General features: G+C 33.0%; 1 protein-coding gene across 5 annotated transcripts in view; it reads left to right on the plus strand.

Moving 5' to 3' along the window:
* LOC118192095 (cell adhesion molecule Dscam1-like) overlaps positions 1-27,063 on the plus strand; it is a 1,228,438-nt gene that overhangs the window by 336,343 nt on the left and 865,032 nt on the right. For all 5 annotated transcript variants that reach the window (XM_085823258.1, XM_085823260.1, XM_085823262.1 and 2 more), the window contains exon 6: positions 15,759-16,028. In XM_085823258.1, coding sequence (XP_085679384.1) covers positions 15,759-16,028 — 270 coding nt within the window. The remainder of the gene's footprint in view (positions 1-15,758; positions 16,029-27,063) is intronic.

Genomic DNA, 27,063 nt, shown 5'->3' on the forward strand with positions numbered 1-27,063 from the left:
AAAATTAATATGAACTTGGAATCAATGCAAGGCAATTTCTCAACAATATTAATAATTGTAAGTGTAAAATTTGATCAGTATTAAAGTATTTCTCCCTCCTTCTTAGCATGCTTAGTGTAGTGACTACGTAGTGTAGTAGTCTGCACGCTGGGCGCGTATTCCAGAGGCCTGTGATTCAATTTCCGGCGAGGGCGTTGCTGATTTTTCATCTCTCCTGCTTCCAAAAAATACCTTATAAGGTATTTCTCCCAGCTTCTTGGCTTGCCTTCGTGGTGTAGTGGTTTGCACATTAGGCAGGTATTCCAGAGGTCCGCGGTTCGATTCCCGGCGAAGGTGTTGTTGAGTTTTCATCTTTCCTGCTTCCAAAATACCTAATGTCTCTTCAGTGGCGCCCGAACTAAAAGGGTGTTGGATGATGATTCTTCTCACCCGCGATTTGGCGATTGGTTTCCGTAAAAACCTTAGTCGGCCTTTAAAAGGGGGGAGGAGTGTATAAGGTATTTCTTCCCCCTTCCTAGCTTGCCTTCGTGGGGTAGTAGTCTGCATGCTGGGCCAAAGTTCCGTGTTCGATTCCAGGCGAAGGCGTTTGCTCATTTTTCATCTCTCCGGCTTTTCCAATTAACCTAATGTCTCTACAATCTAACGGCTTTGCAAGGGGGAAAAACCTTGCTGATTTACCAATCGGAAAACGAGAAAAAAAAAATGTAACAGGAACAAAATAGGCGCTGAAAGCTCCTAATGGTAATAAGTACAGAAAGAATACAAAATACAAAAAGAAATACAATAATAGGCTAAAATAAAAATAAATAAATAAATAAATAAATAAATAAACTCGTCCTGTGCCTTGCTTTGATTACAAATTTATATTAACTTTAGAAGATTTAAGTTTATATATATATTTTATAGGGCTGCACAAATCTTTTGACTAAATATATAGTGTCTGGTTCTCCGTTAGCTTAGAATGTACTTGACTACAAACCATCAAATTATGAAGTTTAAAAATTATCAAACATTAAAGTCTTGAACATGTCTATGGACTGTGCGTCATCATTTTAGTTTTAGCAATCCTTACAGGTATTTTCTGCTACATGTCTACTATCCCATAAAATTTTTTTCACCCTTTATTTATACTGCCATTTTATAACAGAAACGTATATTTTCTTTTTTAAATATAATAAACACTCGACAAAATTATGTTTAACATATTTTCTTTTAAACAAAATACGAAAATAATTATAAGCGTAATATTTACAGCTCAGTTGGATTGCGTAATGGTATGCTATGGCGCCCCAGCAAATGATTCCGCAATCGTGTTTTTACTGTCTGTCAATGGAGGCACAAGATAAATTTAAAGCTTAAAGACGAGGAAAGCAAAGTCAAGGGAGGAAAGTTAATATACTTTTGACTTGTTCCATTTCTTTACCTTCTTTCAATCCTTACTTGCTGAAAATGAACGATACTTAAGTAATAAAATTCAATTTTTATAATGTTTTATTTTATGAAATAAAAGTTAATATTTAGGTTTTAATTAGTTGCTGACTAGGATTTGGTTAGCGTTTTTCTAATATTTATCTACCTGAAACGTAGTACCAAAAATCTCTTGAATAAGTATTGTAAGACAGTAATGATTTAGTTAAGCTGATCATTGAAACTAAGGAAACTATTATTTCACTGCAGTTGAATTCAGTCAAATAACTAATATTTCCAAGTGATTACCAAACTTTTCTAAGTGACATTGTTATTTCGAAGCAAGCGATGTGAAAAATGAGCAATGCCCTCACCGGGACTCGAACTACGGACCTCTTGAATACCCACCGAGTTTGCTGATCATTACACCACGAAGGCATGCAAAGAAGACGGGGGAAATACCTTATATACACCCCCTTTTAAAGGGCAACTGTGGATCAGGGGCCCAATCGCAAACTCCTGGTGATGTAGAATCATCATTCACCAGGTTTTAGCTCGGGCCCCGCTCTACAAACATTAAGGTTATTTCGAAGCAGGAGAGATGCAAAATGAGCAATACCCTTGGCGGAACTCTCGAATACGCACCGAATGTGCTGACCATTACACCACGAAGGCACGCTAAGAAGGTGGCAGAAATACTTTATAACATCGACCAGTATTTTTGGTGACCCGACAGAATTTTTATGGGTTACAAATCATGGGAGAAGAAAGCTCAAAACTTGACTTCAAACTTTTACAGTTGAAATTATTAATTCTTGTAGTTTCAATATAAGCAGTTTCATGCTTAATGACGTATTTTTCTACGAAAAGAATTCAGTGAGAATATATAGATTCTACAAATTTTATTGAATCCATTACTTTGTATTGCGAAAAACATCGCTATTTTATTTCTCTCTGCTAGTAAAGTCAAATCGAACACAGAACTCTCTGATGGCTCATTCTTAGAAGATATTGGTTGAAACTGAAATCGTAGGAAATCTATCAGAAATTTCTAAATAAATTATGCTAGTGAATCTAAACCTATTATTTTCTGATGTTCATTATTAGAAGATATTAGGTAGAACTAAAACCGTGCCAGTGCAAAGAAAGTCTACCAGAAATTTCTTGCTCTCTGATGGCTCATTTTAGAGATATTGGGTAGAACAAAACCATGCAAGTGCAAAGAAAAATCTATCACAATTCTTCTAAAATAAATCTTATATACATGCGGCTTAAGTGTTTGTCGCCGATAGTTTATTGGTTGCTTGCGTAACTGTAGTAGCGAATGGTTTCTCATACATTTGGTTTTCAAATCCAAGTTCAGAATTTTCTTTTATTATTCCCAAAACTAGACATAAAATACAATGTTGCCAATAAATGCATTTTCCTTTAAAATTGTTAAATCTGGTTTTGTATTTTAAACTGAATTTTCAGCTGAACGCAAATTGAGCGTGTCAGGGGGAACGTGAACATTTGATTGCATTGGCTGTTTTTGAAATGGTTTACAACTGTAATTATATCTTTAGTCCACGGAATCTGTTCACGAGGATATTTGTCATTTAGTATTCTTGCCAGAGTGCGATCAAATATTTACACTTTGCATTTTAAACAAAAATTCATTTTGTGCAGTAAATAAACTAATTCAGATTAATTCAATTTGAATTAGTAGAGACCTTTGCAAAAATTATTTTAATTGCAATTTATAATATCTATAACAGCTGTCATTTCGCATGACCGCCGGGATTTCTAATTATGCTAATAAACCCGAACCAGACTCACTACTCTCTGATGGCTGATTATTAGAAGATACTGGGTAGGAATCAAGTCGTACCAATACGAAGAAAATCTATCAGAGATTTTCTAAATTAAATTATGCTAATAAACAGAAATCAAACGCAAATGCACTCTGATTACTCATTACTAGAAATATTGATGAAACTCAAATCTTGCCAATGCAGAAGAAGTCCATAAGAAATTCCTAATTTTTTTTTTTTTTTTTTTTTTTTTTTCTTAAGAGGAAGTAAAACTTTTTTAATGCTCTTCAACGCTTTTAATAGGAAACATGAAGCAAATTTTATTTTGTGTTTATATCAATAGAGATATTCTTCTCTTTTAAATTTCATACACTTAATGCTTAAATAATCTAAACCTAAATTTTATTAATTCTTAATATACAAGTATTTGCCAACTGCTGCAAACTTGTATATGCTCTTCCTCAACAATGCAGATAAACTCATTGGTCGTAGTTAATTTCTTTTTACTAATTCTTATATTTCATACCTTATAACATTTTAAACTGATCTCTTAGAAGCGTTTCTTGCTGCAGTAACGATGGAGGCTGAATTATTTAAAATTCTCTAAGCTCTTGGTAACTGCTCTTTTTTTATTAAATTAGATTCTTTTTGATACTTTTTCTGCGCAGCGCAGACTTCTTAACTACAATTATATTCCATTAGTTTTATTAGTTCAAGTCATCGGGCAAAGTTCTTAATTGAATAGCATAAGTATAAATAGAGTTTCTAATAAAACAAACGGGTATATCTTACAGGAGTTTTATTTGCTTAAAGTTTTCAAGTATTAAAAATTATTGTTATAAATGTTAAAGGTATTTTTGAAATTTCCTAATATGGAAACATTCAGACTAATATGTTGCTTTTATCATTTAGAGTACTTGCTCAGAATTTCTTTCAAATAATATGCAGGTACGTTATAGTCATATTCCGCATTGTTTTCATAAAATTACGACCTTTTATCATCAGATGTTTTATACATGTTTTTAAAAAGGACATTAACTTTGCTTTATTTTCATAATATTTCTCATTAATTTTATGTATATAAACAGCTGTCAAGTAACACTGCTTTCCAAAAAATATAGCTCGTAACAATTTTTAAAGTCTTTAATATTTTCCTTCCTTATTCGTCTTTAATGAGGATACAAATGAGGAAGAAAAAACTATGTCATTAACAAGTTTTAACAAGAAGAGAGTTTACATTTGCCATGGTAACCGCACATATTTTACTCTCATTAGCTCACTGCTAACAAAATAATTGTAGAAAAATAATACAAAATAGGTTAAACTCATTTTAAGCGAGAGGAAATGCCATTTTTACTTTCTTGTACAAAATAAAGGACTTTTTGTTATCCCGAAAAATGTGAGTATAGTTGTTATTCCGAAAACTTTGAGTATAATATTCCAACAGAAATATCCAGTTTGACCGTTTCCGAATCCATTTGGACTATTTTTTGCTTGACGTCTGTACGTACGAACAAAATACAGAATTTTCAAAAAGGATTATAGAAGGGATTCGACCTGGCTATTACATGATTAAAATTTAAGTATGAAAAGTAGTTTAATTTAATGTTGACATACTAAAAGAAGTGTAATATGAGTTTAAAGTTCCCGTTTATTGGAAAATTCCTGGGACTATATCTTCCATTCGTATTGTCAACTGGGACTATTCGTCCCAATCATCTGGGATATTAATATTTCCCAGAAAACAAAACTAAAATTTTTTATAATATATAATGTTAATATTACAAAGCGTAAACTCTGCCACATGCAGCAGTTCATATGCAACAAAAATGTCCATATATGTTTCATAAACATAAACATAATATATCAGCATGTAGTAATTTGATCAGTAATGGGACATATTAACCCACTGTTCAGTACGATTGGGACAATATATCCTACAAAAAGAATTTATTCAAAATTTCTTATATGTGATATTAAAAACGTTAAATTACTACTTAACCTTCTATCACGCAAAATTTACGACAAATTCAGTTTTTAATGCACATTTTTTGCATATCGTAACTGAGACGTCTGAAGGTCATTTCTATTCATCCTTTCTACACTTCCCTACATCATGGAATGTACCAACAGGATGTCATTTGACTTTTTTTTAACTGGGCTTTTGTGCTACGTGGCAGCTTTTTCATAATAGTTACAACACGAGCGTGGTCGTGTTTTAAAATTCGGAAAATATTTTTTCTCAAATATTTTGTAATTTTGTGTTATTAATTGCCGTCTATTCTTTTATTTGAATATATTTGGCTCTGTAAATTTTATATCGTCTTTCATGGCAAAAAAGTATGTGCAACCAGCTGATATTGCTTGGATTCTTCAAGAATTATCTGATGAAGAAAAGGAAACAAGAAAACCTTTGGATACAAGAACAATAGCGAATTCTATTCCTTATTTTCTTTCTATTCCTTATTTTCTTTTATTTTTATTTTTTAGGAATGAATAAAAACATTAAAATTAGTTTAAAGTGCGTTTTTGTAATGTAAATTTCCTTGCAGAAATAAGTAACTAACTTTTTTCCTACCAAGGTGTTTTCCTTTTTTATTGCCTATACTTGTCTTTGATGAATATTAAAATTAGCTTCTGTTTTAAAATATAATTATTAAATAATAAATTTTAAATGTTCTCTAATGAAATATATCATTGCATTTCCATCTCACTAAAATAAGAACTTAAAAATAATTTCCTTATCTTTAAATGTGATATCATTTGTGTTTTGCAATAATAAGATTAATATTTTATTTCTTAACAAATTTATTATCAATATTCACTCATTTCTGTCGTTTTTCGTGCCCCCGAACTGTAAAATAACGGTTGTCGTAAAAAATACGACGCGCGCGTGCTCGTGTAAAATTGCCAAGCGCGAGTGCTGGAAGGTTAATAAGAACAATAAGAAGTATTTCAGGCTAGGCATGATTTAGATATAATTGTATTTACTGTAAAATTAAAAAAAAAAAAAATAAACAAATAAAAATTTAAGTAATGGGCGTGCTCAAAAACAAAGCCATTTGCAATTTAAAATTATTGCCAGGTGTCTGCAGTCATATATTTGTTCCCTAGTTGCTTAAAAACACTGCAAACGTAAAAACCCATTTAAAAGTGGGCTTTATTTATCCATTAGGTCATGAAATCTTTGCTCATAAGGACCGAAAGGGTTAAAGTGAATTCAAAAGGATTTCTCGTGACAGCTATATGTGCGTATATACGTACACATTTCGCATAAATCAAAACGTAGCCATAGAACGTCGCAGTTTTATATCTGAGACTGATATAATATCTAGTTGTTTCCCTCCTTTTTCATCGCAGTTGGCAGAAGAAAACATGTAAATATTTACACTGCTGGCCATTAAAATTGCAACACCATGAAGGAGAGCAAATACAAAATAGATATTTATTATGCGTAAACAGTATGGCATGATAGCAAAATGATAAAATGTGTACGCAGTCTGGGGGTTTACAGGGGTGCGAAATTAGTAGAAACAGCTGTCAACCCTGGCAGCTAAAACGACCCTTATCCGGTTAGGCATGGAGTCGAACTGGGCTTGGATAACAGAAACAGGCTGCTTCCAGTCCATACCATAACTTCATTAATCTTATTATTGAATACTTTGTGTATCGAGGAAGGTCAGAACACGACGTGCAATATGTAGTCTTGAAGTATCTTGTTAGAAGATGACGTTTGGTATTTAGAATAGATTGTCTCATATAAGGTATTTCTCCCGCCTTCCTAGCGTGCCTTCGTGGTGTAGTGGTCAGCACACTGAGGCGGTATTTCAGAGGTCCGTGGTTCGATTCCCGGCGAAGGCAGTTGCATATTTTTTAATCTCTCTTGTTTCCAAAAAAATCCTAATGTCTCTACACTCTTTATCATTATCAAGATATTGCATGCATATTTATTTTGCAGCTACATAATAACAATAATAAAATTAACATTCCAAGAAAAGGAGGATGAAGCTAAGAAACGCTACTAATTCAAAAACGGTCAAAAGAGACGCTGTGCTTTCCTTGTTTTGCATGACTAGTATATCTCCGCATAAAAATTACATGAGTAGCCAAAATATATACTCACATTTATCATAAATATAAAATTGTCATATATAGCTTATAAGGTATTTCTCCCACCTTTTTAGCGTGGTGGTTTGCACGCTGGGCGCGTATTCCAGAGGTCCGTGGTTCGATTCCCGGCGAAGGGGTTGCTCATTTTTTATCTTGCCTGCTCCCAGCGATACCTAATGTCTACAAGCTGAAATAAAATAATTTGAATGTCGCTTTGCATTTTCAGCTTCTTCTAATTGTTAAGCAAAATACTTACTAGTACTAAATTACTTACTAAATACTAACTTTACTTTGAGTAATAACTAAATATGTGAAATTAAAGTAAAAGATACAATTTAATTTATTGGAAAACCGCGCAAAACTACTTTTACTCTGTCTTAATATTTAGAATTTTGATAAATATACAGAGACATGCTAAGCAAAATAGAGAACATTCGGAAACGCATTTTGTACTTTCTCAAAACTAAAATGAAAATAATATTTTTCCCATGGGGTGCATATGTATAAATAAATGCACATTTACCATGCATCTGACAGATGTTAGTACATCATTCTAAACCCTGATTTAAAGAAGAGAGCTTAAAATATTGGAAAACGTGCGTTTAAGTATTTTGGAAGAAATGGGTATGGATGAAATTCTTCCACACATCTGACCAAGGAAACCTTTTGCTTTTTTATCCCTTCAAAGCATTTCTTCCCTTTCAACATTTTGTTCTTTAATAGATGCTAAACAACGACTGAGGAATTTTTACGGTCTCAAGGAATTTTCGTGCATATATTTTCCTTGCTGCAGAGAAATTTTTGGGGAGCATTAAACTACGGCTGGATAACGAAATTCTTTACGGACTTCAAAGTTTGCCCGCTATTATCGTGATCGCCATTATCTAGAAATACCATTTTTTTTTTTTTTTTTTTTTTTTTTTTTTTTTTTTTTTTTGCACTTGTCCTCTGGGATAGGACTGAAAAAAATGTGAAAGAAGGAGGCTTAAAAAGAAATATATATATATTCTCGAGGTTGAAATATTTATTGATTGCTTCCTCGAAAGTAAATGTTCAACGCTACTCTGAACTGAACAAGAAGAATAGGTTGAGAAAAGTTTGAACATGAAAACACAGCATAAAAAAAAGTGATATAAGGATACTGTTTTTCTTCCTTTTCCTTTTTATCGCTTCAAATCTTTTAGTTCAAAGTGTTACTAGTGGCTGGAAGAGAAACGGGGAGAAAATGATGGGAAAGCGCGGTCTTTTAGGGATTTTCCCCTCATATTAGGCATGACTCAAAGTATTTACAGCAGCCCTATCAATCATATTTGAACATAAACAAGTCCCGCTTTTCTAGTCTGAAGTAGCTTGACTATAAAGGATCAATGTTGTTTCCATTAAATTTGTTAAATTCAGGATATGAGAAATAACTATTTATTACTCCACTGAGTTTCTGCTAAGTTCAAGAAAATTAATTATCGTATTTGAAAGAAAAATGATTCGTACAGCAATTTGTTAAGCAAACTCTAATGCAGTAATTTTATTTTAAGTTTAACCTGGGATGTAATTGAGAAAATTCTAAAGAGAAAATTTTGGAATTATGTATTATTTTGATATAGAAAATAAATCTATTCTTATGCAATAATAATATTCATTAGGTTTGGTTTGGTTTATATGATTACGGCAAAGACTCGAAGGTTATCTGCATAAAGTGAGGGATGCCTTCGTGGAGAACTCTCTAAGGAAAACTGGCTCTTATATACGTTACACATGGGAAAGACATGGAACCCCCGTGCATCGAGCCCGCTCACGGAATTAAATCTCGGACAGAAATACCAGTGTTTAGCGACTTTACCGCTCGGCTGCCGGTGCGTCCATATTCATTAGAAAAAGTCATTATAGTTTTGCATATATTTAAATTCATGTACGTATTAATGTCAAATCTTAAACTTAATAAATAATACGTTTCAAATTTCTTGTGGCGGAGTTACATAGAAAAAAAAAGATTAAAAAAAAAAAAAAAAACAGTTTTTTTCTTTCCATATTCTACGATGTGATGATAGAAATTTCTTTCTGATTATTAAGGGAATACAAAAACGTTTACAGCAAGAAGTTCAATTAAAACAATTTTTATTATTATTTGAAAAGATGAAATCTAATGGTTATGTTATAAAGCTTAATAAACATATTATTACACTGAAGCGCTTTAGTATTATTTAACGTAAATTTTCTATAAAATTAAATTATTCAAGTACGATTAAGTTCCATTTATGCGACCAAAAACTAAAGCATACTTAATTAAATTTCAGAGAATAATTCTGTTTTATTTAAGATGAATTTGTAACCTAGATGCGACAGGAAATGCCAAATTTAATTATTTCCTCCTTTATTTAATATTTACCTACTAAATTAATAAAATTCAATTAAATTAATCAAGATTAAATAAGAAACACGTAAAACTTTGCTCTAAGGATTTATTTATTTTGCTCTTGCTTTGCGTTTCCGTATTCAACTAAATACTCATTTGATTTACCGTAATCAGTGCCGTACTCATTTAATCAGTTAACGACCGAATATATATTAAAAATTATGCCGAAAATCCCTGAAATTTTATAACATTTTTATTATCTACAGATATAGCTCACTAGATGTATCAGAACTTGCATTTATCTTGATCTGGTTAGGAAATATGACATGTCCTGATTGGACAGGGAGTTTGACTACAAACTATGTCTTGAGGAGTGTTGAAGAGTAAACAAGATGAGAAGGGTTTAGTTACCCTTTATTTTCCACAATAATACAGGCGCTCCAACACTTCGGGATACAATGACCAATCACTTGTGGTCTGAACGTAAAAATATAAAAACTTCTAACTAACTAAAACTAAGAGCTAACTTTGAATTAGTTTAACACAATGGCCTAACGCTAAGACTGGCCTTTTAAATTATTACGTATGTAGTAGGCAAACTGCCGAAACTACAATGCGTTTTAAAAAACGAGAGGACTAAACCTCTGGCCTTAGAGGCAGACAGGAGCTGATTGAAAACTCATGCGGAATGCATTGGCAAGGCGGCTCACTTTCCCTCTATCTAACTCTTGGCAAAAAGCCACAACTTAAATACTTGAGCGTTAGTAGGTACATTTTGCATAAACACGTTAACGCGTTTGATTCAGAACGGAATTGGAAAATAAGAGAGGACAGTAAAGTTTTAAAATAAAATAAACGTTAGTAAAACTTAAGATCCTTACAGATGTAGCTCTAAAAGGGCGCAAAATAAAAAATAAAAAATTCGAGGAAAAACAATGTATTTATTATGGTCCATAGCATTACTCGAGTTAATTCGGGCTTCAGTGAAGCAACCAACATAAAAACGCAATCTAGCCAAAAGTAATACAAAACTGTAGTCACGGTAATAATAGGTAATAAGAGAGCTAAAGTAAAAATCAACTAAATACATTTTACTATCCGTAAATATCACTTATAGTATGCTACAGTCTGAAACATGACGTAATACATAGTGGCACATCACAGTCTGATAATCTGGTAATTTGCTTCGACTGACAAAACAAATTTGCGCGAGACAAGATTTGGTGTAACACCAGAGTGCCTGGGCCTAAGATCCTACCACTAACCTGAACTGAATTTACAGGTCATTTATAATGCGGCCACGTCGCCGACTGCAGCTCAGAGTCATGGAGGAACAAATCACAAAAGCTGCTTGGACCCCTCACACAGCTAGGAAAACATGTGCATGGCAGAGCGTCGATTGCCACGCGATTGTACGGGTGATGGCATTAAATATCCGTAAAAGTTTCAGCGCCCGAGTTAACTCTTTGATAGGAAAATCGGAACGTCATCTATTCCCGAGATATTTCGGGAATGGTCGTTAAGCGGTTAAGATCCCGTAGTTATTTTCAGTAGTTGTACTCAAATTACATTTAATCACCAAAAATGTGTACCAAGAAGGTCAAGTTTCTTGCATTAAAAGAGTAAATTCAAGATGCATACTGATACCGCCCGGGCGCACAAGTTTTCTTAAACCAGTGTTAAGATTCTTTTACCTGAAATTAATTAACATAGATTATTTTAAAATATTTGTTATATTTACTTCAAATGATATTCTGATAACAGTTTTCCGAATAAAACAACATTTACGTGAAATGTACAATTAAACACATAAGCACAAAGCCCCATATAGAATACTTGTCTCCATATTATATTTACAGCCTTGAAATAAAATACAATGAACAAACGTAAGAGTTCATTGAAGCAACGGATTGCCAGTATCATCTTCCAGTTTACATTACCTCACATGAATTGCGTATCTGTGAGTGCATTACGTATCATTATGTGTGTTATGTGCATGTTTCTTGTACGGTAATAGAAGAAACCACGAAAATCTACAAGCATCAGAGATAAGAAAATAATTAAAATATCCTCTTGCAACCATTTGGTCAATACCGATTTATACAACAGGACAGAAGAAGATGAAAAAACCTATGATTAAAAATACTCAGTCAGAAATTTCCTCAGTATTCTGCAAAATATGTCGTTTTAACGGATTTATTAGCAATTTTATCGTATTTTATTATTTGAATTTAACATTTTGGTTGATCGATTATAAGGTTCTTTATCTGTCCTTTCCGGATGTCTCTGTGGTGTAAATAGAAGCATGCCCAAAGCGTGTTCGACAGATTTGAAGTTGGAATCTCACTGAGAGCACTGCGGATTTCTTCAATTTCTCGATATGGAAGAATTCTAAGAGATTCTGCAAGCATCGCCTGAACTAAAAAGGTGGATGATAATCCGTCACCATTAAAATTTTATCGACTAGATCTAGAATTCAACTAAGTCTCCTCCTCCTTAGTCGCACTTTAAAGGAGCGAGTATATAAGGTATTTTTCTCCCTCCTTTGCGCGTGCCTTATAGTGCAACTCAAAGCAAAGCACGCTTGACGCATATTCGGGAGCTCCGGAGTTCAAATTCCGGCGAGGGAATTGTGCATTTTAGAAGTTCCTGCATTGAATAACCTAATGACTCTACATATTACTCGTATTACTCTACTTACTGCTCTACATATTATTCATATTAATAAAAATGGGTTGCTTCACCGGTATGTTGGTAAACTTAGGCTGATGCATTTCCATTCTATTGTGGAGGGATTCGAATACAAAGGAAGATACGTGGGATTATAACTACAATGCATTTGCTGAATGTAGGGACTTAAAATCAGTTGGACCGGAAGCCCTATCTAGTTTTTGATGATAAGGAAAGAGGTGTACAAGACCTTAAGTTTCCAATCTACGGGTGATTGAATGCTTTCCTTAAATCAAATAATACAACATAATGATTTCGTAGCTGATTCATTTATGAAGAAGCTGGAAATTTAAGTGCTAGTGTCAATTATTACAAATATACCATTCACTCAATACTTTCTCAATATCAAAAAAAAAAAAAAAAAATCTATGATCAGTGTACTGGCATATTACTTTGAAGCAGGAGACGTGAAAAATGGGCAATGCCCTCTGCGAGACTCGAACCTGGACCTCTCGAATACGTGCAGAGTGTGCTACCGTTACACCACGAAGGCATGTTGGAAGGAGGAATAAAATATCTTATAACAGTTTTAAAATAAAATAAAAATCACAGTATAAGTATCTGTATAAGGTATTTTCTCCCTCCTTTCGGCATGTCTTCGTGATGCAACGGTTAGCACACTGGGTGCGTATTCGAGAGGTCCACGTTCGAGTCCTGGCGAGGGCATTGCTAATTTTTCTTGTCTTCTGCTTAAAAAAAAAATAAAACCTAACGACTCTATATTTGTTCATTTGTTCCTATACATACACAGTATGTTTCGTAGCTTCAGTTTTAATGCTGCTACGACACTAAAAGCTGTTTTAATCTTTCCAAAACTATTTTAAACATAAATATCCCCCCTAAAATAAAAAGTAAAAAAACTATTCTTGTCTAGCTATCCTCCAGCTGTCCTTATCTGCTGCCCAAACTCGGAGCCTCCTTCCTCTAAGCCTTCCAAAGTCGCATTTCAGAAGTAATACCTTAACAAGTATCATGTGACTTCTTTCTATGTGTAGCCTTAGGATTTTATTTTCAGACCACTTAATTAGAGCTAATGGCCGCCTTTCTCTCTGATCACCCTATCATTACGAGCAAAGCTACAACTTCGGCAAGCCACTTGCAACTTTTACCACAAGAGGGAGTCGGTCGTTAGATCCCTCTCAGTTGTTAGGATAGAATTAGCACGCGGGGATGTTCGATTAAATTAGAACGTCCATTAGTTTTACCTTCCCCCCACACCCTTACAAGCCTACTTCGTGCTTTTGTTGCCACTTTTCTTCTTGCGAGTTGCACTGATCGAAGTTCGGGAGGGTGGATGTTAAATGTCTCTAAGTGCTTCTTTTGCTTGAGATGAATCCAGAAGAAAATTTTCAGCTACTGAGCATTAAGAACAGAAGGCAAAATGTAAACTTAGAGTGCGGACTGCTTTAATGAATGCTTTGTACGTTTATCACTTCTAAAAGCTTCGGTTTAAGAACCTACTTTTCTTTATTCAAATATTTTTCTCCCGTAAGAGAAAAGGCTTTGAATATTCATGAGCTTTTATGGCTCTCTCTCTCTTCCTTGTGTAATACACGCATTTGCCAAGGGAAAATAAAGCAGCGCGGATTTAAAAAAGATGTAAATGTTTCCGCAGTTTGTGTTTACCCTGATTCACTTAGAAGAGAAGTACGTCATAAATAATTTAAGGTCGCATGTACTTCTAATTTTTTAACTCTCCCGGGTTTTCGGTTTATAGTGTATTTAATACGCGCCTAAGGGGATGCGTCCGTTTAGTGAAATTTTCGAAGATGCAAGAAATTCCCATTTGGTGTTTATTAGTAGTAAATAACCATGCTTGCTTTAGAAGATCCATAAATGTGTTTATTAATATTTAACAGGCATCGGTTTTTGTTGAATAGGTTTTTATTTTATACTAAAATTCCAACAATGACAGTATTAAAAGAATATAAAATACCAAACATTACTTATAAAACTTTATTGTATTTGGATTATTTTAGTGCTCAGTATATATTACTTTTAATGATTTTGTAGAGTCATTAGATTTTTTTATGTAGGAGACGTGAAGAAATGTGCAGTACCCTTACCGGGACTCGAACCTGGACCTTCTGAATACGCGCCGAGTGTGCTACCGTTACACTACGAAGGCATGCTGGAAAGAGGGAGAAATTGCCTCATATACTCTCCCTTTTTAAAGGCAAATGGGGAGGAGGGGACCCAATCGTCAAATTCTGGCGGTCACCACCTTTTAGTTCGGACATCACTGTAACGTCATTAGATCTTTCGAAGCGGGAGACATACAAAATTAGTCATCCCTTCCCGGGGACTAGAACTTGGACCCCTCGAATACGCGCGGAGTGTACTCAAATCACAAAGGCATGCTGGAAGAAGGCAGAAGAATACCATATAATCTTAAATATTATAATTTGTTTTCCATAAAATTTTCAATGTACATGTAATTTTCAATGTGGTGGTTGAATCTTTAGCTAATTAACCATTTGGTCAAAATGGTCAAACCAGACTGACATTTAATCATTTCATCACATCATTTTCAGGTTCTATGATAAAGATAATATTCTGTTAGCATGGTGGTAGACGAACCGGTTATCATAGAACCCTGGGCTCAAACGTCAGTTCCGGAGAAGACTTGAATATTTTTAGTTATCTTTCATCCATGCTCGTGGTCGTGATATCATTCTATTCTATGCGGTGCAACCTGTGCAGCATAGAATAGAATTTATTTGTTTAATTCGTTTTACACATCGTTTACGATTTATTATAGTATTCAAATAGAACTCGTGGTAATTCTTCAGATGATATAACTTTTGTGCACTCTGAGTTATAAAATGAATGAGATGTAATGCTGTTAAGTGAGCCTAGCTCTGAGGTGTCGCTATGGTAAATAAATATAGTGAATTTTAAAGATTGCATTTATTCTATTGTATTTATGCGCTATCGACGAAGTAGATTTAATTCGAAATTCGTTAACCTTTAGTTCAATATGTTTAAATAAAATGCAGGAAAACTGCTTAAAATTTTATATTCCGTACAAGAAAGTCATCGGGTGTACACATCATATTTTTTTTATTAGTTATACGATTACGAGCACATTCGCTAAAAAAACATATATTTTGGGTATAATAAACAGGTAATGGATTCATGGCTGTGTGGCATAATGTATTATTATCTAACAATGCATAGGAGCTTTGAAATAAATCCTAAGATTAAAGATAAATATGTGCAGTAACGTATTATGATGTACAAAACAAAGACCTTCTTTTGCTTAAAATACTTGATAATACTCTTTAAGGTAAATGAAACATTATTCAAATTAAAACTACAATATGCAGTTTTAAACTATTTAAATGATCAATTTCTTTTTCTTTCAGATTCCCTGAGAGCATCAGTCTATCCCGAAAAATTAATCGTCAAAGAAGGAATTAGCGTTACATTTACGTGCAATGTCACAGGGCCCCAAATAACATCCCTCGTCTGGACCAAGAACCTGAAACCAATCATTACATCTGCGAGAACTAAGTTAATCAGTTCTGAAGTCCTTCAAATATATTCTGTGCAGAGGGATGACAAAGGAATGTATCAGTGCTTTGTACGAAGCAATGACCACTCAGCTCAAGGTGCTGCTCAACTTAGCTTAGAAGGTAAGTAATTCAAGCATGTTTATGAATAACACTCAAGTAAAGGTTTGTTAATTTTATTGCTGTAAACATTTTCTGTATTTTCCTTAGGTGGATAAAAAGCTTATCTATCAATGCAGTAAGCGGTCAATTTTTTGTTTCTTAAATACTTGAAAAGTTTTCAAGGAATTCAGATTAACTTTTAGATGGTTTTGCTGTGTGTTGAGTAAAACGCACACTGCGGAAAAAAAAAATTCACTTCAGTAAGTATTAGTAAACTGAATAAATAGGTCATAAAAATTTTACATACCTCTGGGCAGTAGTTCCTAAGAAGAGATACATCGGCTATTAAAAAAATCACATTTGGAGAAAAACGCATTTTTATGCGAAAATCCTCGATTTTGATGGTAAATTAAAACTACATTTGATAGTAAATTAAATCTAAACTTTTTACAGATCTAATTTTTATAGAGGTTAAAGTATGATATTTTTAAAAAGCTAAAAGCATTGAGAATTTGAAAATGCAATAATTCAAAATTACCACTTTTTGAAGATTTTTGGTTTCCAACGCTCCTCAAAGTTTTACGATTTGCATAAACACTCACACTTTCTGGAATAGGTAGAATTGGATAAACCATTCAACCCTACCACAAATTTACAATCGAACTTTTCCCTTTATTTCTAATAGGTACGAACTTAAGGCGACTGAGAACATTTTCAATTTTGAAATAATAAGGAAATTATACTTCTGCGATTCTTTATAAAAATATACATTTAGCTACAGAAATGTAAGTTTATTCATAGGTCAGTAAAATACTAAAACTATATATATATATATATATATATAATAAATCCCAATTTACTGCGCCGAAATAAATTCATAAACTTTTTACGCTTGTTTCACAGCGCTTATTATGCCCATCTTTGTTTTTATCGTTTAAGATAAAACAAATAATGATAAGCTTTCACAATATAAATAAAGATATGATAAGCTTTCCCAATAAAGAGGTAAAGGTAAAGGTAAAGGTAAAGGTAAAAGTATGGGGGACACCAGCGATGTACCATAGGTCAACTGGTAATGCCTTCTCATACTAACTAATAACTCCCAATAAAGAGGGTTAGCCAGTTCACTGCTACAGAAGTCATGTTGCTGTGTTGTTGTTGTGACTTATCTCCTTTGCGTGACAGTGATATTAGAACAAGCCCACGAAATTCTTCGTGGCAGGAAGTGCAAGACTGCTCCTATGCTTGGCAAGAGCATTGATTTAACACCATACAGGTACAATGCCACTTTGCTCAGTCGCGCCCCCAATTTTGAAGAATAGCTTTCCGGGGAAACGGGTTTGAGGGCTTTCTACTCCTCTTTCCCTACCATCAACCTCTCAAGGAAACTTTCGACTCGCAACATATTTACAGTGCCGCCATCTCGCTACAAATTTACAAAGATCAGTGCCCTTCTCTGGAAATTCGAACCAGCGCTTTTCTTTACAGTAATCAGCATCGCTAACCACTATCCCTGTCGGACAGCACAGAAATATTTAAATTTAGGTTATTTAATTACGGCAAAGCCTCGAGTACTATTTTCCTAAGGGGAGGGATGCCTTCGTGGAGGACTTTCTAAGGGAAACTGGCTCGTATACACGTCACACATGGGGAAAACCACGAAAACACCCATGCAGCCAGCCCGTTCGCAAGATTCGAACCTCGGACCGAACTACCAGTGTTCAACGACTTTACCGCTCGGCCGCTGGTGGACCCAAAATATTTAAGTAGTCAAACTGCAAGAGCATTTTTATAACTTATTACGTGCTCCGTTCTTAGGCACTACAAGGAAAGAGAGGAATGCTCCGTGGAGGACGTTTTAAGGGACGATGGCTCGTATCCACGTTACACATGATAGAAAACCTTGAATACGCCCATGCAGCCGGGACCCCGGGACTCGAACCCCGGACCGAATTACCAGTGTTCAGCGGCTTTTACCGTTCGGCCGCGGTGGGTTGTAAAAGCATTTCAATCAAAATTTTCCACAAAGGTAGCCAATTTGCAAGAGTATCTCAAACAAAATTTTTGATTAAGCTGAACAGAAAACAGGAGATGAAAGATTAGTAAAGTGAGGACCTCAGTCTTCAGATATAATACTGTGCGATGTTTTCTTACTAGGTTTTGTTGCAAAATTGACTTTAATTCCGTTCGTCTTTAATCTGTAATATTTTCCCACAACCGTATCACGGATGCTTTACGGATACATTGTAATAGCAACGCGTGTACGGAATGAAATTGTTTTTAATAAATCTGTCTACTGTATCTGGATAGCCTGATACATGGAGTATTAATGAAATATGTAAAAAACTAATCTATATTCTTTCTAAAATGCTTACGTCTATTTCAAAGTAATAAAATTTTAGAGCTGTAGTATAATTTGTTTGTTATGATTTTAAAATATGTGCCACATTTAGCGTTATTAATAACAAGTATAACCATAAAAAACACCTACCCCCCCAAAAAAACGCCTGGGACAAAAGTGATTAAATATATGAACACATAATAACAGGTTTTTTTTTAAATTACTTTAAGCATATTTTTCTTAAATACATTTTTAATGAAATATAAAAAGAAAATACTGCACCACTAGGAATTATATATTCCATTTTTAGACTTAAATAATCAAGCGCTACCGTGGCAATCTTTTGCATTTTATAAAATTCAATTAATGCATATATATATATATATATATGCTTAATTCCTGATATTTTGCCGATCTGATGAAGGAGCTAAATTTTATTAAATAAATAAAGCATTTATGCAGAAGATTACAAAACGGTGATAAGAATTTATTTATTCGAATTCAAGAATTTATAAAAACGATATAGAAGTAGTTTACCAGTAAAACTTATAGATCATTTAGAGATTCTATCAATTACTAAGAAACCTTGGCTTTGCCCAGTCAGCAACTAAGAATACAATAAGCAAATCTATTCTCTATGCAGAATCTAAAAAGTATATTTCAAATTTCCAATCTGAAATAATTATCTTTTCCTTCAAGTCTTAAAACAATTACACAAATGAAAGGAAATCAAAGTATCTTTTTAATATCTTCGGAAGTTAAGAATTATTCGAAATAAATACAGAAAATTGGGAATATCATTAGAAAATGTTATTTCGTTACAAGTGGCAGCTCTCAGATTTCTACTTTATTTATGAAACAAAGTTTTGTCGTTAAATAAAATGCAGTCTTCAAGGCCTTAAAAATTCAAAAATCCTATAATGTTATTTATTCATTTGACAGTATATTAATAAATTATATAAAGTATTCAAATTTAAATTGCTAAATGTAAGTACTTTTTTAATTTGGTAAGTAATCATATAGTTTTTATCATCAAATTCCCTTAATATTTGTAAATAATTTTTTATGTCAGACCTTTGAGCAGCACGATTTGGTTATTGCAGAAATGGACAGAATAACCTTGCCAAAGCCCCAGTAAACAAAACGTTAGCAGTATTTCATGAATCTATCTATATCTGATGTAAACAACACATGATTTCCTTGTATAGCCTATTAAATTATACATATTTTATTGTACTTCATTTAAACTTATTTCCTATAATTTCATTAGATGTATATTTCTCATTCAATCAATTCAATTCTCGGCAAGGCAAAACTATGTAAAAACTCAAAACAAAGAAACCTAAAACACCAGATAAAGTTAGAAACATTTAATATTTTTGCAATTAAGATTAAAATGTATATGAAAAAACAAACAGTTTGGCCAACTGATAGAAAGACCAAATTTTCAGTGCGGCCAATTGAAAATTAACATTCAAAATGTTAAAAGACGCTGAATTTGGTGCACCAACTGACTTAATTCACAGTTTTACAAAGAGTTTCAAATAAACTCAAATGGCGCCCTCGTCTGACCCAGTGCAAATTAAACTTTTAAAATATTTATAATTCTACAACTCTTGTAGAAAAACTAAAACATTTTTAACTAATTTAACATTTTTAACTCAAGTCATAAAACCCTGAGCCGGAACATAAGAACAACTTAATTCAATCACTTTTAAAACGAAAAATGTACGATTTGCCTGCATGTAAAATAAAGAAAAAAGAGTTCTCGAGCAGGGTTAAGAGGGTGGGTATGCATACACATAACGCACAGACGCATATATATACACGTTTTGTGCGACGAATTATAACAAAAAAGGGAGGTGCACAACTACATGTTACAGCAGTTTATATACAAAATATCAACGTTCTACGGCTAATCGTTTATGATTTATTACAAGATACTTACGCATGTACGCCATGAAAAAATATCACTTCTAAATCTATTTTAAATGTATTTTACAATCCGTTTCAAAAACACATTATCCTTTGTTTTGTTTCTACAAATGTCAAGCAAATAAAATCATTCAAATGGATTCGAGAACGCTCAAAATGGATGTTTTCTTTTAAATATGGTACCCGACATTTTTCGCAATAACAATACTTTCTTTGGTTCGTACAAGGAATTAAAAATAAAACTTTGGTATACATTACTTAAAAATTTACATTCAAACGTTTCTCTTTATTTCTGAAAAGAATGAACTAAATGATTATGATATATTTTATGATAAATTTTATATCGCATTTTAACTCAAAATTTGCTGTTTTTCAAAACATATATCTATAAAGTATAAACTTAAGTATCTATAACATATATAAGCGTATAAACGTACAAATTGTAAAATTGATTATAAAATAGATGTATATTTGCATTTGGGTAAATCAATGAGTGGAAGATTCTGTACTTCTCTTGTATAAAAAATGTGAGATAAACAAATAGTTAAGCTCAAGATAGAAAATAATTTATCTCTACATGTTACTCAGTGTCAAAGTTCTGTTATTCTTATCATTATTTCTATATTAAATCATTATCATTATTTCTATTATTAAATAATCTTATCATTATGTCTATTATTAAATAAAGAAATAATGAAATAATGATAATAAAATTCTCATTATTTCTTCTTTTATTAATTAAAAGCAATTTTATCCAAATTCTCTCCGTATGAATTCGAATAGTTTTTATTTGCAATACAAAATTTTTGAATACCTCTGCAAAATTTCGATAATCTGAAGTCAGAGGAAAATATTTCTAACGTCGTTTGCTTTCTGATTAAATTACTAAACGATTTCTTTTTATAAGCTTTTATTTTATGATGTTGGAAATTTTTTATATATTTACAGACAAAAGTAATTATGTTTTTTTAATGTCTGAAACATATTTACATTTAACTTCTGTTTTTTGCTGGCTTAAAATGCTGAATATTTTTTATTCTGTCTTCTGCAATCTATGTTGCTAACCCAATTTTTTTTTTATGCTTTCTCTGCAACATTTTGCGAATTTTCTGGGTAACAGAATATTGTTTTCTTCTAGAGAATAAGGCGTACCGTTTTTCAAACATTCTGGAATTCAGTTTTTATTAAAATTATCATTAATTTCTTAAGACTATGAAGGTGGATTATCAAACAAGAAAAGCTATTTTTTTTAATTCAGATCGGCAAGCTATTTTTGAGTGTATTCTTTTTGATTTGCCGCACACCGCGTATTTTAACTATCGTGTACCTAACTATGATGTTCAGATGTATTTTCAGCATTTATAGAACATTCAGAAATCATTCAATGCTGTTTTATATCGATTATAAAAAAATATTGTTTTTGGTTAGCATTTTAAGATGTTATTCATTCATTTTGAAAATGTTGCACTGAATTTTTCATTGGAATGGATAAATTTAGTAATGGCAGGGTAGGGATGCCATCGTAGAGGACTTTCTAAAGGAAACTGGCTCATGTATACATAATACATAGGGAATAACCCCGAAAACTCTCACGCAGCCAGCCATTTCCCCGAAATTAAGAACGTCGGACCGAACTACAATTTACCGGAATAATTTATATTTCGATGTTTTTTCGGGTATTATCAAAGTAGCAGTAATAAACATTATAGCAGTTTCTAACTAGAAAAGCTGCTCGAATTTATATAAGATTTCTTTTAAATCTACTGTTTTACACCAATTTTTAAATATGAAAAACTTTTATTTATTAATATTAAACACATGAATTAACTTCATTACATCCTTTGATTCCTATGTTCATATAACTAAAAATTATAAGCTATTTCTCCCACCTTCTTAGCGTGCCTTCGTAGTGTAGTGGTCTACACGCTGGGAGCGTATTCCAGAGGTCCCTGGTTCGATTCCTGGAGAGTGCGTTGTTCATTTTTCATCTCTCTTGCTTCAAATACCTAATGTCTCTACAGTGGCGCCCGAACTAAAAGGGTGGTGGATGATGATTCTCCACACCGGGATTTCTCGATTGTGTCTCCAAAAAGCCCCAGTCGCCCGATAAAAGGGGGAATATATGAGGTATTTCTCCCGCCTTCTTGGCATGCCTTCGTAGTGTAGTGGTCTGCACGCTCGGCGCATATTCCAGAGTTCCGTCGCTCGATTCCCGGCGAGGGCGTTGCTCATTTTTCATCACTACTGCTCTAAAAAATAACCTAATGACTCTACAGTGTATTTGAGTATTCTGTCATAATTAATGAACATAAAACACACCATTGATCAACACCGAAAAAAATAAGGATGAAAAATTCTTAGCAGGAATAAATATTTTATAAACACTTTATTCTTATTTACTAGCATTTGCATAATATGTATTACTGTTTAAGAACGTTTAAGATAATATTTATGATTACCTTGCATTTACATATAATACTTCCTTTTCGAAGAATGTTTATATACTTTAGAAGACTTTGTAAGTGCTTTTACTATTGTAAAATTATCAACATTTACATTACAATGAACTTTGGATCAATTTAAAAATTACATTACAATCAATTTTTTATCAATTTAATTAACTTAAATTCCTAAATTGGTATAACAGAAAATGTTGTGATTGAATATTTTGTTATAATTAATGTACGTGAACCACACCATGGATTAATGAACGAAAATTAAATAAACAATTAAAAATTCCTGCTGGAAATAAATATTTTATATCAACTTAATCTTATTTACTAGCATTTATATAACATTTATTACTGTTTAAGAAAGTTTAAGAATATTTATGATTACCATACATTCATACGTAATACTTCATTTTAGAAAATAATTTATTTATTTTGTGAGTACTTTTAATATTGTAAAATTATCTGCTTTTACATTATACGCAACTACATTTAATTAACTTAGATTTCTAAATTCATATACAGAAAATATTGTGTTTGAATATTTTGTCATAATTAATGCACATGAAAGACACCCTTGATTAATGAACGAAAAATAAATAACAATTAAAAATTTCTTTCAGGAATAAATATATTATAAACCCTTTATCCTTATTTACTAGCATTTATATGACATTATTACTGTTTAAAGAACGTTTAAGATAATGTTTATGATGACGATGCATTTACATGGAATACTTCATTTTCAAAGATAGCTTATATACTTTAGAAGATTTTGGAAGTAATTTTACTATTGTAAAATTATGTACTTTCACATTACACGCAAAAGTATGATCTTCCATCTTGAGCTGTTTAAAGGCAACAAAATTCATGAAGGAAATCTTGAAACTATTCTCAAGAGTTGCATTGCAATGTTAAAATTTATGCCGCTTTGAAACAGAAAACTCGTGCTTCGCTTGATGAAAATAAAGAACATTTCAAAAACACAGAAATACGAAACTAAAATTAAATTTCGAGACTTCTATACTTTCTAAAATAAGGTGGTAAATTCTCTTCAATGTGATAATAACAGGCCACAAGATGCTTCAAAATTTTCAATCCAAATTCCATTTCTCTTCCAAGCCAGCTGGAGTTCGAATTTAATTTCGCAGTTGCACATACTCCACAGAAGTTCATGCTTAGAAGTAATTAGCATACACGTGAAATTTCGGCAACCGTAACTGAATGCAAAAGCCCCTCTGGACGTAGGACAGGCCTTGCAGTAATTTGCATCCTATTCGGGGAATCGATGTATTTTGAAGGAACAGTACTCGACAAAGTACATCGATTCGGGGAATCGATGTACTTTGTCGAGTACTGTTCCAACCATTCACACATGCCAGTAATGGATTTTCAGGTCATAAATTATATTCGATTTTTCAACGTCTTTTGTTGAAGTGTATTTCTTTGAATGATTGTATTTTGCAAAGAAACTGTTGATTTAATTTTTCCTTTTCTAGACTCTTTTTCTTTCGTGTTAAAAGTGATAGGATACAATTGCTAACAAAAGGCCGTTACTAATCGATAAGTCGAAAATTTAGCGGAACAAAAAAGAAAAACTTCTTTCAAAATAAATTATTTCCTGGGTAGTGGTACTTTAAAAGCGCGAAGTTTTTTTCTTCTAATTCTTTCACTGGGTTCGAAAAATCACCCTCTTACTTTATGCTGTTTGTTGAACAACATTCTTTTAAATTCCTTACATTTGTGAATCCCTCTTTATCTGTTTTTTCTTAGTACCCGCTAATAAAATAAATGTGAGGTAAATAACAAACAATCACGCAGAAATATAACCATTAATTATGTGTTTGGAGACATCATGTTTCCATTAACTAACACTGAAATGCATCTTAAATATTTCGGATATTATAAAGTGCACAGTAACTGTTTAAAATATTAATCACCATATATATATCTATGACGTTAATTCAACAAAAGTGTAACTATTATAAAATTATTTCTAAAATATACCTAATTTTATAATAGCATTATTTGTTTTTTAGCAAATTGATGATATATAACTATGCACATGTATGTAATATAACATAAAAAGTTTTAATAATACTTAAAACTCTACTTATTTTAAATTTCTTTTTATGCCACTTGAAGATTCCAAAGTCCACTGTGCATCAAACATATAACATTCTGCTTATAAAAGTGCTCATACACTCTTGCTAAAAAATAATCAACAAAGGCAAAACCCGGAATAAAACAAAAACTATTTAATGGGCATGCAGTGGAATTGATCCAAGAGTTTGTCATTAAAAGACCACATAGCAAAGAATAAAGCAAAGACATACAAAAACACATGTACTACTACCATCATATCGCAAAAGACCAAATGAGTTGGAAGAAATGTGCAATGTAAACATCACGCTGATAACGGGAATGATAACCTCTTTCGGAAGGTCAGGCAAGCTGGTAACAGTATCGATGACCCCTTGTTGTGGCAGCAGCGGCCATTCTAGTAGTAATTCATGTAGGAGATCGTGGAGTAACCTTAGCGACACATTGCGACCTGCTCTCTCTCATCCCAAATGTCCCACACATGCTGTATGGGACTCAGGTCGGGTGGCCTAGCAGGCTACGGCGGATATGAAATTGTTTTAATCTCCAGACAACTCCAGACAGATGCGACGCCAGCTGTCGTTGTGTTAGTGATCTACGGCGTCTTGCACATAGCCACAGGAGGCGATCATTTACCTTTGTGTAATCCTTCAGCGTCCATACCCACGTCTTCTACAGGGGTTTTGGTCCATTTGACAACGATTCCACAGCGTACTGATGATATTACGATGCACATTCAGCTCTCTCGCAACAGTGGATTGTATTGCACTAGCTTGCAACATTCCAATACACATCCAGGCATTTCATTGTCCGAATGGTGCCTTCGGCTCATGCTTTCCGATTTGGCCATCTGGCACTACACGGAACTATCGCTGTTTGTCAACTGATGCATAGATCCGGCATGACACTTTTAAGGTGTCGTGGTGTGAGTACGGGATTGCGTTTTATGCTGATTTTGGTTGTCTGTTTGCATTCAGTGTTGTAACCTCTACTTCATATTTAAACCGTATATTTTAATTCTCCTCTTTACATTTACCTTTTCTTTTAGCGTTTTTGCTTATTTTGTGAGCACGAGTGTATATATGCGTGAAACTTTCACCCTAGTTCGATTCTATGCTCTAGTTTTAAAATAAACCTGAAGGATTCATTGTAGTTACAGCTTGTAGAGAATCACTTAAACTAATTAAAAGTTTAATTTAAATTGACAATAAACTTCTTACATTCTTTCTTCATCTAGCAAGACTTGTTGAACGTAATTCTAGAATCTACCACTGTGGGACTTATATATGCATACTAGTATTTGAAAACAAAAACTTTTGTTAGAATAGTTGTCTAATTCGTTACATGATTCGTTACATGAACGCATATAATGTAAACAGCATCAGCGGCCTTCTGCAGCGTTCGCAACGATCAATCATCACGAGCGAAGAAACTGGGATTAATGGAGATACACCGTAAACGTTGCATTTTCTTTTTCTTCAGTGCAACAAATTACTTCAAGAAACAAATGTTCACATGATGTGAATTCATTTTCTCCAGTATTAAAAAAATAATGATTTTTTTTTTGGTAGCTGCATTTTATATTCTAAATCTAGATATGTGAAATTACATTCAGCCGCTATACACATTATATATACTTTATATCTTTAACCTCTCAGTTTATTAAATATTATTATGTTATAATAATCTGAGATTTAAAATAAATACATAATATATCCTTGAATGATAGCACCTGTCAAAACAGACAATTTATCAAGGCGCATGGATGAAAAATGTCCAGTTACTGCAGAAAGATACTAATCTAAATATTCTTTAATATACAGGACGGTTAGAACTAAAGGTCTTTTTGAAATGGTCATAAAAGGAAAACTACTGGGCCGAATGTTATCAAACTTAGTAATCGTGGAAAGGAAGTCATGGGAATTTAATTCCCGTGGAAAAAAAAATTCGAAACCTCACCACCAGGGGAGAAAGGGCGCTTTATGCAATACTGTTAAACAAAATAAGAGTCGGCATCTAACTTAATCCTTTTTTACGCAGGTTTAACATGTTGAAAGATTGACCTAAACAAAATTACCATTTAAAGGATAAAAGTCGAGTACGCCATCCTTGTAATGGAGAAATCCGTCTGTGAAAACCATAATTTACCGATTAGGAAATGTGAGATCGCAAATCACTCGCAAAAGTGTGCGCATCCCAGAAATCTTACAGAAATCTTTGCTTACAG

The sequence above is a fragment of the Stegodyphus dumicola genome, chromosome 9 (genome assembly GCF_044657685.1).
Source record: "Stegodyphus dumicola isolate Sdum_Otavi_A_Nest chromosome 9, ASM4465768v1".
NCBI classification, from domain to species: Eukaryota; Metazoa; Arthropoda; class Arachnida; order Araneae; family Eresidae; genus Stegodyphus; species Stegodyphus dumicola.